The sequence below is a fragment of the Nansenia antarctica genome (genome assembly GCF_963989245.1).
Source record: "Nansenia antarctica genome assembly, chromosome: 5".
In the NCBI taxonomy this organism is placed as follows: Eukaryota; Metazoa; Chordata; class Actinopteri; order Argentiniformes; family Microstomatidae; genus Nansenia; species Nansenia antarctica.
In genome coordinates, this window is record NC_137690.1 from 1,930,613 (window position 1) to 1,943,112 (window position 12,500).

At 51.6% G+C, this 12,500-nt stretch overlaps 1 protein-coding gene across 1 annotated transcript in view; it reads right to left on the minus strand.

Moving 5' to 3' along the window:
* fhip2b (FHF complex subunit HOOK interacting protein 2B) overlaps positions 1-12,500 on the minus strand; it is a gene marked incomplete at its 5' end in the record, with an annotated part of 33,514 nt that overhangs the window by 6,506 nt on the left and 14,508 nt on the right. The window contains 7 exon segments of the mRNA XM_080532644.1: positions 1,645-1,820; positions 3,566-3,660; positions 3,663-3,769; positions 5,172-5,248; positions 6,630-6,750; positions 8,252-8,460; positions 11,065-11,244. Of these exon segments, the coding sequence (XP_080388770.1) occupies positions 1,645-1,820; positions 3,566-3,660; positions 3,663-3,769; positions 5,172-5,248; positions 6,630-6,750; positions 8,252-8,460; positions 11,065-11,244 (965 nt within the window).

Genomic DNA, 12,500 nt, shown 5'->3' on the forward strand with positions numbered 1-12,500 from the left:
CTCCCCCACCTCCACCCCCTCCTCCTCCTCCCCCCACCTCCTCCCCCACCTCCACCCCCCTCCACCCCCTCCACCTCCTCCACCCCTCCACCTCCTCCTCCCCACCTCCACCCCCTCCTCCTCCTCCTCCCCCACCTCCACCTCCTCCTCCCCCACCTCCACCCCCTCCTCCACCCCCTCCTCCTCCTCCTCCCCCACCCCCTCCTCCTCCTCCCCCACCTCCACCTCCTCCTCCCCCACCTCCACCCCCTCCTCCTCCCCCTCCCCCTCCTCCCCCACCTCCTCCTCCCCCACCTCCTCCCCCACCCCTCCTCCACCCCTCCTCCCCCACCTCCACCCCTCCTCCCCCACCCCCTCCTCCTCCACCTCCTCCACCCCTCCACCTCCCCTCCCCTCCCCCACCTCCACCCCCTCCTCCTCCACCCCCACCACCTCCTCCACCTCCACCCCCTCCTCCACCCCCTCCTCCTCCACCTCCTCCACCCCTCCACCTCCACCTCCTCCCCCACCTCCACCCCCTCCACCTCCACCCCTCCACCTCCTCCTCCCCCTCCTCCACCCCCTCCTCCACCCCCTCCTCCTCCTCCACCTCCACCCCCTCCACCTCCACCCCTCCACCTCCTCCTCCCCCTCCTCCACCCCCTCCTCCACCTCCCCACCTCCTCCCCCACCTCCACCCCCTCCTCCTCCCCCACCTCCACCCCCTCCTCCTCCACCTCCTCCACCCCTCCACCTCCACCTCCTCCCCCACCTCCACCCCCTCCACCTCCACCCCTCCACCTCCACCTCCTCCCCCTCCTCCACCCCCTCCTCCACCCCTCCTCCACCTCCACCTCCTCCTCCCCCACCTTCACCCCCTCCTCCTCCCCCTCCCCCTCCTCCCCCACCTCCTCCTCCCCCACCTCCTCCCCCACCCCCTCCTCCACCCCTCCTCCCCCACCTCCACCCCTCCTCCCCCACCCCCTCCTCCTCCACCTCCTCCACCCCTCCACCTCCACCTCCTCCTCCCCCACCTCCACCCCCTCCTCCTCCACCCCCTCCACCTCCTCCCCCACCTCCACCCCCTCCTCCTCCCCCACCTCCACCCCCTCCTCCTCCACCTCCTCCACCCCTCCACCTCCACCTCCTCCCCCACCTCCACCCCCTCCACCTCCACCCCTCCACCTCCACCTCCTCCCCCTCCTCCACCCCCTCCTCCACCCCCTCCTCCACCTCCACCTCCTCCTCCCCCACCTCCACCCCCTCCTCCTCCCCCTCCCCCTCCTCCCCCACCTCCTCCTCCCCCACCTCCTCCCACCCCCTCCTCCACCCCTCCTCCCCCACCTCCACCCCTCCTCCCCCACCCCCCTCCTCCACCTCCTCCACCCCTCCACCTCCACCTCCTCCTCCCCCACCTCCACCCCCTCCTCCTCCACCCCCTCCACCTCACCCCCTCCACCTCCTCCCCCACCTCCACCACCCTCCTCCTCCCCCACCTCCACCCCCTCCTCCTCCACCTCCTCCACCCCTCCACCTCCACCTCCTCCCCCACCTCCACCCCCTCCCCCTCCTCCTCCCCCACCTCCCCCTCCACCTCCTCCCCCACCCCCTCCTCCCCCACCTCCACCCCCACCCCCTCCTCCTCCTCCCCCACCACAGACTCACTCGTTGTCGTTGTCGTCGGAGGCGTAGGGGTCGGGGAGGCGGTCCTCGGGGGCGAGGGGCGGGGCCAGTGTGAGGTAGCAGCGCGTGTCGAGGTTCCGGAGCACCAGGTTGGTGAGCACGTCCCTGTGGGCCGTCTGGATCAGCTGCTCGAACACACGCAGGGTGGCCACGCTGATCTGGGACACACACACACACACACACACACACCCTCAAACACACGCAGGGTGGCCACGCTGATCTGGGACACACACACACACACACACACACACCCTCAAACACACGCAGGGTGGCCACGCTGATCTGGGACACACACACACACACACACACACACCCTCAAACACACGCAGGGTGGCCACGCTGATCTGGGACACACACACACACACACACACACACACACACACACACACACACACCCTCAAACACACGCAGGGTGGCCACGCTGATCTGGGACACACACACACACACACACACACCCTCAAACACACGCAGGGTGGCCACGCTGATCTGAGACACACACACACACACACACACACCCTCAAACACACGCAGGGTGGCCACGCTGATCTGGGACACACACACACACACACACACACCCTCAAACACACGCAGGGTGGCCACGCTGATCTGGGACACACACACACACACACACACACACACACACACACACCCTCAAACACACGCAGGGTGGCCACGCTGATCTGAGACACACACACACACACACACACCCTCAAACACACGCAGGGTGGCCACGCTGATCTGGGACACACACACACACCCTGAGACTAGACTAGGGCTGGGACGATTCGTCGACTTGCGTAATGTGCGTCGGTGCGTCGTAAATAAACAACATGGCTGCGACCAGTGCAGAGCAGCTAAAAGACTTCGCCCACGATCGTCCAAAGTGTGGGAGTACTTTACAAAAAAAGAAAACAATGTGGTGGTCTGTAAACTGTGCAGAAATGAAATGGCCTATCACAGCAGTACATCTGCAATGAACGAGCACCTCAAGCGAAAGCATCCTGGAGCTCTTTGTGAAGACAGCCGCAAGATAGCATCGTAAGTCAGCGTTGTATTTCTGTTCACTTTTCCGGCCGTGTATGAGTGAAAAATGGATAGCTAGCTACTAGCTAATGTTACACAAGCAATGTAGCTCACCACAGTTTGTATGTCTTGTCTTCTGGTGTTAGTAACGTTAGCTATGTAGCTGGCTAGCTACGGTAGCCTATTGTCATTGTGGTGCTCGCACATACGTTATCTAGCTCGTAGCTCGCATCCTACGTTAGCATCAATTTAGCTAATCATAACATAGCAGCGAGAGTAACGTTAGCTAGCTATGTAGCTACTAGCTAGCTATGTGTTGTGGTGATGGACAGACTTCTAAATGGCCATGTTGGCATTCAAGTTGGCTAAACATAGCAGTGAGGTGGAAATTAAGGGGCCTACACATGATAAGATTTTTTTTTATCGAACAGTAAAAAAAAATATCGTTAGGCTAATCGATAAATTAGTCGTTAGACTAATCAAAAAAATAATGGTTAGAAAAATAGTCGTTTGGGGACAGCCCTAGACTAGACACACACACACACACCCTGAGACTAGACACACACACAAACACACACACCCTGAGACTAGACACACACACAAACACACACACACACACCCACACCCTGAAACTAGACACACACACACACACACCTTGAAACTAGACACACACACACCCTGAAACTAGACACACACACACACACACACACACACACACCCTGAAACTAGACACACACACACACACTAGGTGGTAGAGTAGCCTAAAGCATCCTAGCCTAGCGTACCTCGTCAGAGATGTGGTCGCAGTGCTCTATGAGGTGGTAGCCTAGCCTAGCCTAGCCTAGCCTAGCATAGCCTAGCGCATCCTAGCCTAGCGTACCTCGTCAGAGATGTGGTCGCAGTGCTCTATGAGGTGGTAGCGCAGCGGGTGTGTGTGAGTGTCCATGCGCTGCTCCCTGCGCCCCCCCGCCCCCCCGCCCCTCCCAGCAGGAAGCAGACCAGCTGGTCCACCAGCGCAGCGGACCGCACCCCCCGCAGGGCGCAGCACAGCAGCGCTGTGGCCGCCAGCACCCCCGCCTCGGACCTGCAACACACACACACACACACACACACACACACATTAGTGTACACACACACATTAATGTACACACACACACACACAGGTAAACATACGCACACACACACAAGCACACAGACAAGCACACACAGCTATAGTCAACACACTCACTGACCTACAACACACACACACACACACACACACACACACACAGTCCTACAACACAGACACAGACACACACACAGACACACACACACACACACACACACACACACACACACACACACACAGACACACACACACACACACACACACACACACACACAGACACACACACACACACACACACAGACACACACACACACACACAGACACACACACACACACACAGACACACACAGACACACACACACAGACACACACAGACACACACACACACACACACACACACACACACACACACAGTCCTACAACACAGACACAGACACACACACAGACACACACACACACACACACAGACACACACACACACACAGACACACACACACACACACAGACACACACACACACACACACACACACACACACACACAGACACACACACACACAGACACACACACACACACAGACACACACACACACACACACACACACACACAGACACACACACACACACACACACACACACACACAGACACACACACACACACACACACACACACACACACACACACACACACACACACACAGACACACACACACACACACACACACACACACACACAGACACACACACACACACACACACACACACACACACACACACAGACACACACACACACACACACACACACACACAGACACACACACACACACACACACACACACACACACACACACACACACACACACACAGACACACACACACACACACACACACACACACACAGACACACACACACACACACACACACACACACACACACAGACACACACACACACACACACACACACACACACACAGACACACACACACACACACACACACACACACACACACACACACACACACACACACAGACACACACAGACACACACACACACACACACACACACACACACAGACACACACACACAGACACACACACACACAGACACACACACACACAGACACACACACACACACACACACACACACACACACACACAGACACACACACACACACACACAGACACACACACAGACACACACACACACACACACACACACACACACACACACACACACACACACAGACACACACACACACACACACACAGACACACACACACACACACACACACACACACACAGACACACACACACACACACACACACACACACACACAGACACACACACACACACACACAGAAGCAGTCCTGACTCACCTCTGCAGCAGCGCAGGCTGCAGTACCTCCAGCAGCCAGCGGCGGCGTACGACCCTGGCCAGCTGCACGGCCAGGACCTGCACACAGAGGAGAAGAGGAGACACGCGTGTTTGATAGCGGCCCTCCTTCCATCACTCTCAGCCCCTCCTCAGAGTACGTCTCTCCTCCTTCCATCACTCTCAGCCCCTCCTCAGAGTACGTCTCTCCTCCTTCCATCACTCTCAGCCCCTCCTCAGAGTACGTCTCTCCTTCCATCACTCTCTGCCCCTCCTCAGAGTACGTCTCTCCTCCTTCCATCACTCTCAGCCCCTCCTCAGAGTACGTCTCTCCTCCTTCCATCACTCTCAGCCCCTCCTCAGAGTACGTCTCTCCCACCGCCTTTTAGGGCCCAGGGTGGAGGGGCTGGTTTGGGACGGGGCCCAGGGTGGAGGGGCTGGTTTGGGACGGGGCCCATGGTGTAGGGACAGGTTTGGGACTGGGGACTGGGCCTTGCAGGGTGTAGGGGCTGGTTTGGGACGGGGCCCAGGGTGTAGGGTGTAGGGGCTGGTTTGGGACGGGGCCCAGGGTGTAGGGGCTGGTTTGGGACGGGGCCCAGGGTGTAGGGGCTGGTTTGGGACAGGGCCTTGTAGGGCGTAGAGGCTGGTTTGGGACTGGGTCCAGGGTGTAGGGGCTGGTTTGGGACTGGGCCTTGTAGGGCATAGAGGCTGGTTTGGGACTGGGTCCAGGGTGTAGGGGCTGGTTTGGGACTGGGTCCAGGGTGTAGGGGCAGGTTTGGGACTGGGCCTTGTAGGGCGTAGAGGCTGGTTTGGGACTGGGTGTAGGGTGTAGGGGCTGGTTTGGGACGGGGCCCAGGGTGTAGGGACAGGTTTGGGACTGGGTGTAGGGTGTAGGGGCTGGTTTGGGACTGGGGACTGGGTGTAGGGTGTAGGGGCTGGTTTGGGACGGGGTGTAGGGTGTAGGGGCTGGTTTGGGACTGGGTGTAGGGGCCAGGGGCTGGTTTGGGACGGGGTCCAGGGTGTAGGGGCTGGTTTGGGACTGGGGACTGGGCCTAGGGTGTAGGGGCTGGTTTGGGACGGGGCCCAGGGTGTAGGGGCTGGTTTGGGACTGGGTGTAGGGTCCAGGGGCTGGTTTGGGACTGGGTGTAGGGTCCAGGGGCTGGTTTGGGACTGGGTGTAGGGTCCAGGGGTTGGTTTGGGACTGGGTGTAGGGAGTAGGGGCTGGTTTGGGACTGGGTGTAGGGTGTAGGGGCTGGTTTGGGACTGGGTGTAGGGAGTAGGGGCTGGTTTGGGACTGGGTGTAGGGTCCAGGGGCTGGTTTGGGACTGGGTGTAGGGTCCAGGGGCTGGTTTGGGACTGGGTGTAGGGTCCAGGGGCTGGTTTGGGACGGGGTGTAGGGTGTAGGGGCTGGTTTGGGACGGGGTGTAGGGGCAGGTTTGGGACTGGGCCCAGGTGTTCCTACCTGCGGTGCCTCCGTCATGGTCTGGTCCAGCAGGTCCAGCCAGCTGTAGAACCTCACCATGTCTCCTCCACCTGGGAACCCAACGCCCTGCTGCTCCTGGCTGGCCTGAAGGAACTGAGCACTGGACACAACAACAACAACAACAACATCATCATCATCAACAACATCAACAACATAAACATCATCATCAACATCAACAACAACAACATCATCAAAATCAAAATCAACATCATCAACATCAACAACAACAACAACATCAACAACAACATCAACATCAACAACAACAACAACATCAACAACAAAAACATTGTGTGTGTGTGTGTGTGAAGGTGTGTATGTCTTACCTCCAGTGTGCGTGTGTGAAGGTGTGTGTATGTCTTACCTCCAGTGTGTGTGTGTGTGTGTGTGTGTGTGTGAAGGTGTGTGTATGTCTTACCTCCAGTGTGCGTGTGTGAAGGTGTGTGTATGTCTTACCTCCAGTGTGTGTGTGTGTGTGTGTGTGTGTGAAGGTGTGTGTGTATGTCTTACCTCCAGTGTGCGTGTGTGAAGGTGTGTGTATGTCTTACCTCCAGTGTGTGTGTGTGTGTGTGTGTGTGTGTGTGTGAAGGTGTGTGTATGTCTTACCTCCAGTGTGTGTGTGTGTGTGTGTGTGTGTGTGTGTGTGTGTGTGAAGGTGTGTGTGTATGTCTTACCTCCAGTGTGCGTGTGTGAAGGTGTGTGTATGTCTTACCTCCAGTGTGCGTGTGTGAAGGTGTGTATGTCTTGCCTCCAGTGTGCGTGTGTGAAGGTGTGTGTATGTCTTACCTCCATTGTGTGTGTGTGTGTGTGTGTGTGTGTGTGTGAAGGTGTGTGTATGTCTTACCTCCAGTGTGCGTGTGTGAAGGTGTGTGTATGTCTTACCTCCAGTGTGTGTGTGTGTGAAGGTGTGTGTATGTCTTACCTCCAGTGTGCGTGTGTGTGTGTGTGTGTGTGAAGGTGTGTGTATGTCTTACCTCCAGTGTGCGTGTGTGTGTGTGTGTGTGTATGTCTTACCTCCAGTGTGCGTGTGTGTGTGTGTGTGTGTATGTCTTACCTCCAGTGTGCGTGTGTATGTCTTACCTCCAGTGTGCGTGTGTGTGTGTGTGTGTGAAGGTGTGTGTATGTCTTACCTCCAGTGTGCGTGTGTGAAGGTGTGTGTGTATGTCTTACCTCCAGTGTGCGTGTGTGAAGGTGTGTGTGTATGTCTTACCTCCAGTGTGCGTGTGTGAAGGTGTGTGTATGTCTTACCTCCAGTGTGTGTGTGTGTGTGTGTGTGTGAAGGTGTGTGTATGTCTTACCTCCAGTGTGCGTGTGTGTGTGTGTGTGTGTGTATGTCTTACCTCCAGTGTGCGTGTGTGAAGGTGTGTATGTCTTACCTCCAGTGTGCGTGTGTGAAGGTGTGTATGTCTTACCTCCAGTGTGCGTGTGTGTGTGTGTGTGTGTGTGTGAAGGTGTGTATGTCTTACCTCCAGTGTGCGTGTGTGAAGGTGTGTATGTGAAGGTGTGTGTCTATGTCTTACCTCCAGTGTGCGTGTGTGTGTGTGTGTGTGTGTGTGTGTGTGTGTGTGTGTGTGTGTGTGTGAAGGTGTGTGTGTATGTCTTACCTCCAGTGTGCGTGTGTGAAGGTGTGTATGTCTTGGGGGTCCAGGGTGGAGGTTGGCAGGAGGGCGTAGAGCTCACACAGCCGCCCAGCCAGCAGGTCACACAGCTGGGTGTGGTGGGCCAGCAGACGCCCCCCCCCGCCCGGCTCTGCCTGGGGGAGGGTGGCCAGCAGGTGCAGGCTCTGCCACGCCTTCAGAGCCACCTTGCTCTTCTGTAGGAAGGGGACACACCATACGTATATGTATAGTATTAAATGTTATAAATCTGTCCTAGGGGGGTTAATATTGTATATGTATAGTATTAAATGTTATAAATCTGTCCTAGGGGGGTTAATATTGTATATGTATAGTATTAAATGTTATAAATCTGTCCTAGGGGGGTTAATATTGTATATGTATAGTATTAAATGTTATAAATCTGTCCTAGGGGGGTTCATATTGTATATGTATAGTATTAAATGTTATAAATCTGTCCTAGGGGGGTTAATATTGTATATGTATAGTATTAAATGTTATAAATCTGTCCTAGGGGGGTTAATATTGTATATGTATAGTATTAAATGTTATAAATCTGTCCTAGGGGGTTTAATATTGTATATGTATAGTATTAAATGTTATAAATCTGTCCTAGGGGGGTTAATATTGTATATGTATAGTATTAAATGTTATAAATCTGTCCTAGGGGGGTTAATATTGTATATGTATAGTATTAAATGTTATAAATCTGTGCCGGGGGGTTAATATTGTATATGTATAGTTTTAAATGTTATAAATCTGTCCTAGGGGGGTTAATATTGTATATGTATAGTATTAAATGTTACAAATCTGTCCTAGGGGGGTTAATATTGTATATGTATAGTATTAAATGTTATAAATCTGTCCTAGGGGGGTTAATATTGTATATGTATAGTATTAAATGTTATAAATCTGTCCTAGGGGGGGTAATATTGTATATGTATAGTATTAAATGTTATAAATCTGTGCCGGGGGGTTAATATTGTATATGTATAGTTTTAAATGTTATAAATCTGTCCTAGGGGGGTTAATATTGTATATGTATAGTTTTAAATGTTATACATATGTGCTGGGGGGTTAATATTGTATATGTATAGTATTAAATGTTATAAATCTGTCCTAGGGGGGTTAATATTGTATATGTATATTTTTAAATGTTATAAATCTGTCCTAGGGGGGTTAATATTGTATATGTATAGTATTAAATGTTATAAATCTGTCCTAGGGGGGTTAATATTGTATATGTATAGTATTACATGTTATAAATCTGTCCTAGGGGGGTTCATATTGTATATGTATAGTATTAAATGTTATAAATCTGTCCTAGGGGGGTTAATATTGTATATGTATAGTATTAAATGTTATAAATCTGTCCTAGGGGGGTTAATATTGTATATGTATAGTATTAAATGTTATAAATCTGTCCTAGGGGGTTTAATATTGTATATGTATAGTATTAAATGTTATAAATCTGTCCTAGGGGGGTTAATATTGTATATGTATAGTATTAAATGTTATAAATCTGTCCTAGGGGGGTTAATATTGTATATGTATAGTATTAAATGTTATAAATCTGTGCCGGGGGGTTAATATTGTATATGTATAGTTTTAAATGTTATAAATCTGTCCTAGGGGGGTTAATATTGTATATGTATAGTATTAAATGTTACAAATCTGTCCTAGGGGGGTTAATATTGTATATGTATAGTATTAAATGTTATAAATCTGTCCTAGGGGGGTTAATATTGTATATGTATAGTATTAAATGTTATAAATCTGTCCTAGGGGGGGTAATATTGTATATGTATAGTATTAAATGTTATAAATCTGTGCCGGGGGGTTAATATTGTATATGTATAGTTTTAAATGTTATAAATCTGTCCTAGGGGGGTTAATATTGTATATGTATAGTTTTAAATGTTATACATATGTGCTGGGGGGTTAATATTGTATATGTATAGTATTAAATGTTATAAATCTGTCCTAGGGGGGTTAATATTGTATATGTATATTTTTAAATGTTATAAATCTGTCCTAGGGGGGTTAATATTGTATATGTATAGTATTAAATGTTATAAATCTGTCCAAGGGGGGTTAATATTGTATATGTATAGTTTTAAATGTTATAAATCTGTCCTAGGGGGGTTAATATTGTATATGTATAGTATTAAATGTTATAAATATGTGCTGGGGGGTTAATATTTTATATGTATAGCTTTAAATGTTATAAATCTGTCCTAGGGGGGTTAATATATTGTATATGTATAGTATTAAATGTTATAAATCTGTCCTAGGGGGGTTAATATTGTATATGTATAGTATTTAAATGTTATAAATATGTGCTGGGGGGTTAATATTGTATATGTATAGTTTTAAATGTTATAAATCTGTCCTAGGGGGGTTAATATTGTATATGTATCGTTTTAAATGTTATAAATCTGTCCTAAGTGGTTAATATTGTATATGTATCGTTTTAAATGTTATAAATCTGTCCTAGGGGGTGAATATTGCACATGTATAGTTTTAAATGTTATAAATCTGTCCTAGGGGGGTTAATATTGTATATGTATAGTTTTAAATGTTATAAATATGTGCTGGGGGGTTAATATTGTAAATGTATAGTGTTAAGCCACATTGGGTCCCCTTAAAGGCACTATATCAATTTAAGTTATTATACTAATAGTAATAATTCTTATTTAAATGTTATAATAATAATCCCAGTCATTCTGTGCTAGGGGGGGAGGGGGGTGTTGTATATGTTGATGTGTGGTTCTTGTTGTTCTGGGTAGACATCCACATACCTGGCTTTTGCTTAAGTGCACCAAGGCGTGGAGGAGGCTTGTGTTGGCTGGGAGAGGGCTGGAGGAGGAGGGGGGGGAGGGAGGGGGAGGGGGGGACCTGGTGGGGGAGGGGGTGGAGGAAGGCACTGCCTCTGGAGCCTCGGAGGGGCAGATGGACTTGGAGAGCTGCTCCTTCTTAATCTGCAGGAGAGGTGGTGAGAACACACATGAGGGTCAGGGTCAGGGGTCAGGGGTCGTAGAGGGTGTAGGGGTCAGGGGTCAGGGTCAGAGGTCACCTCTAGGAGGTAGTAGAGGGTGTAGGGGTCAGAGGTCACCTCTAGGAGGTAGTAGAGGGTGTAGGGGTCAGGGGTCAGAGGTCAACTCTAGGAGGTAGTAGAGGGTGTAGGGGTCAGGTCACCTCTAGGAGGTAGTAGAGGGTGTAGGGGTCAGAGGTCACCTCTAGGAGGTAGTAGAGGGTGTAGGGGTCAGGGGTCAGAGGTCACCTCTAGGAGGTAGTAGAGAGTGTAGGGGTCAGAGGTCACCTCTAGGAGGTAGTAGAGAGTGTAGGGGTCAGAGGTCACCTCTAGGAGGTAGTAGAGAGTGTAGGGGTCAGAGGTCACCTCTAGGAGGTAGTAGAGGGTGTAGGGGTCAGGGGTCACCTCTAGGAGGTAGTAGAGAGTGTAGGGGTCAGAGGTCACCTCTAGGAGGTAGTAGAGAGTGTAGGGGTCAGAGGTCACCTCTAGGAGGTAGTAGAGGGTGTAGGGGTCAGGGTACCTCTAGGAGGTAGTAGAGAGTGTAGGGGTCAGGGGTCACCTCTAGGAGGTAGTAGAGAGTGTAGGGGTCAGAGGTCACCTCTAGGAGGTAGTAGAGGGTGTAGGGGTCAGAGGTCACCTCTAGGAGGTAGTAGAGAGTGTAGGGGTCAGAGGTCACCTCTAGGAGGTAGTAGAGAGTGTAGGGGTCAGAGGTCACCTCTAGGAGGTAGTAGAGAGTGTAGGGGTCAGAGGTCACCTCTAGGAGGTAGTAGAGAGTGTAGGGGTCAGAGGTCACCTCTAGGAGGTAGTAGAGAGTGTAGGGGTCAGAGGTCACCTCTAGGAGGTAGTAGAGGGTGTAGGGGTCAGGGTACCTCTAGGAGGTAGTAGAGTGTAGGGGTCAGGGGTCACCTCTAGGAGGTAGTAGAGAGTGTAGGGGTCAGAGGTCACCTCTAGGCGTTAGTAGAGGGTGTAGGGGTCAGAGGTCACCTCTAGGAGGTAGTAGAGGGTGTAGGGGTCAGGGGTCACCTCTAGGCGTTAGTAGAGGGTGTAGGGGTCAGGGTACCTCTAGGAGGTAGTAGAGGGTGTAGGGGTCAGGGGTCACCTCTAGGAGGTAGTAGAGGGTGTAGGGGTCAGAGGTCACCTCTAGGAGGTAGTAGAGAGTGTAGGGGTCAGAGGTCACCTCTAGGAGGTAGTAGAGAGTGTAGG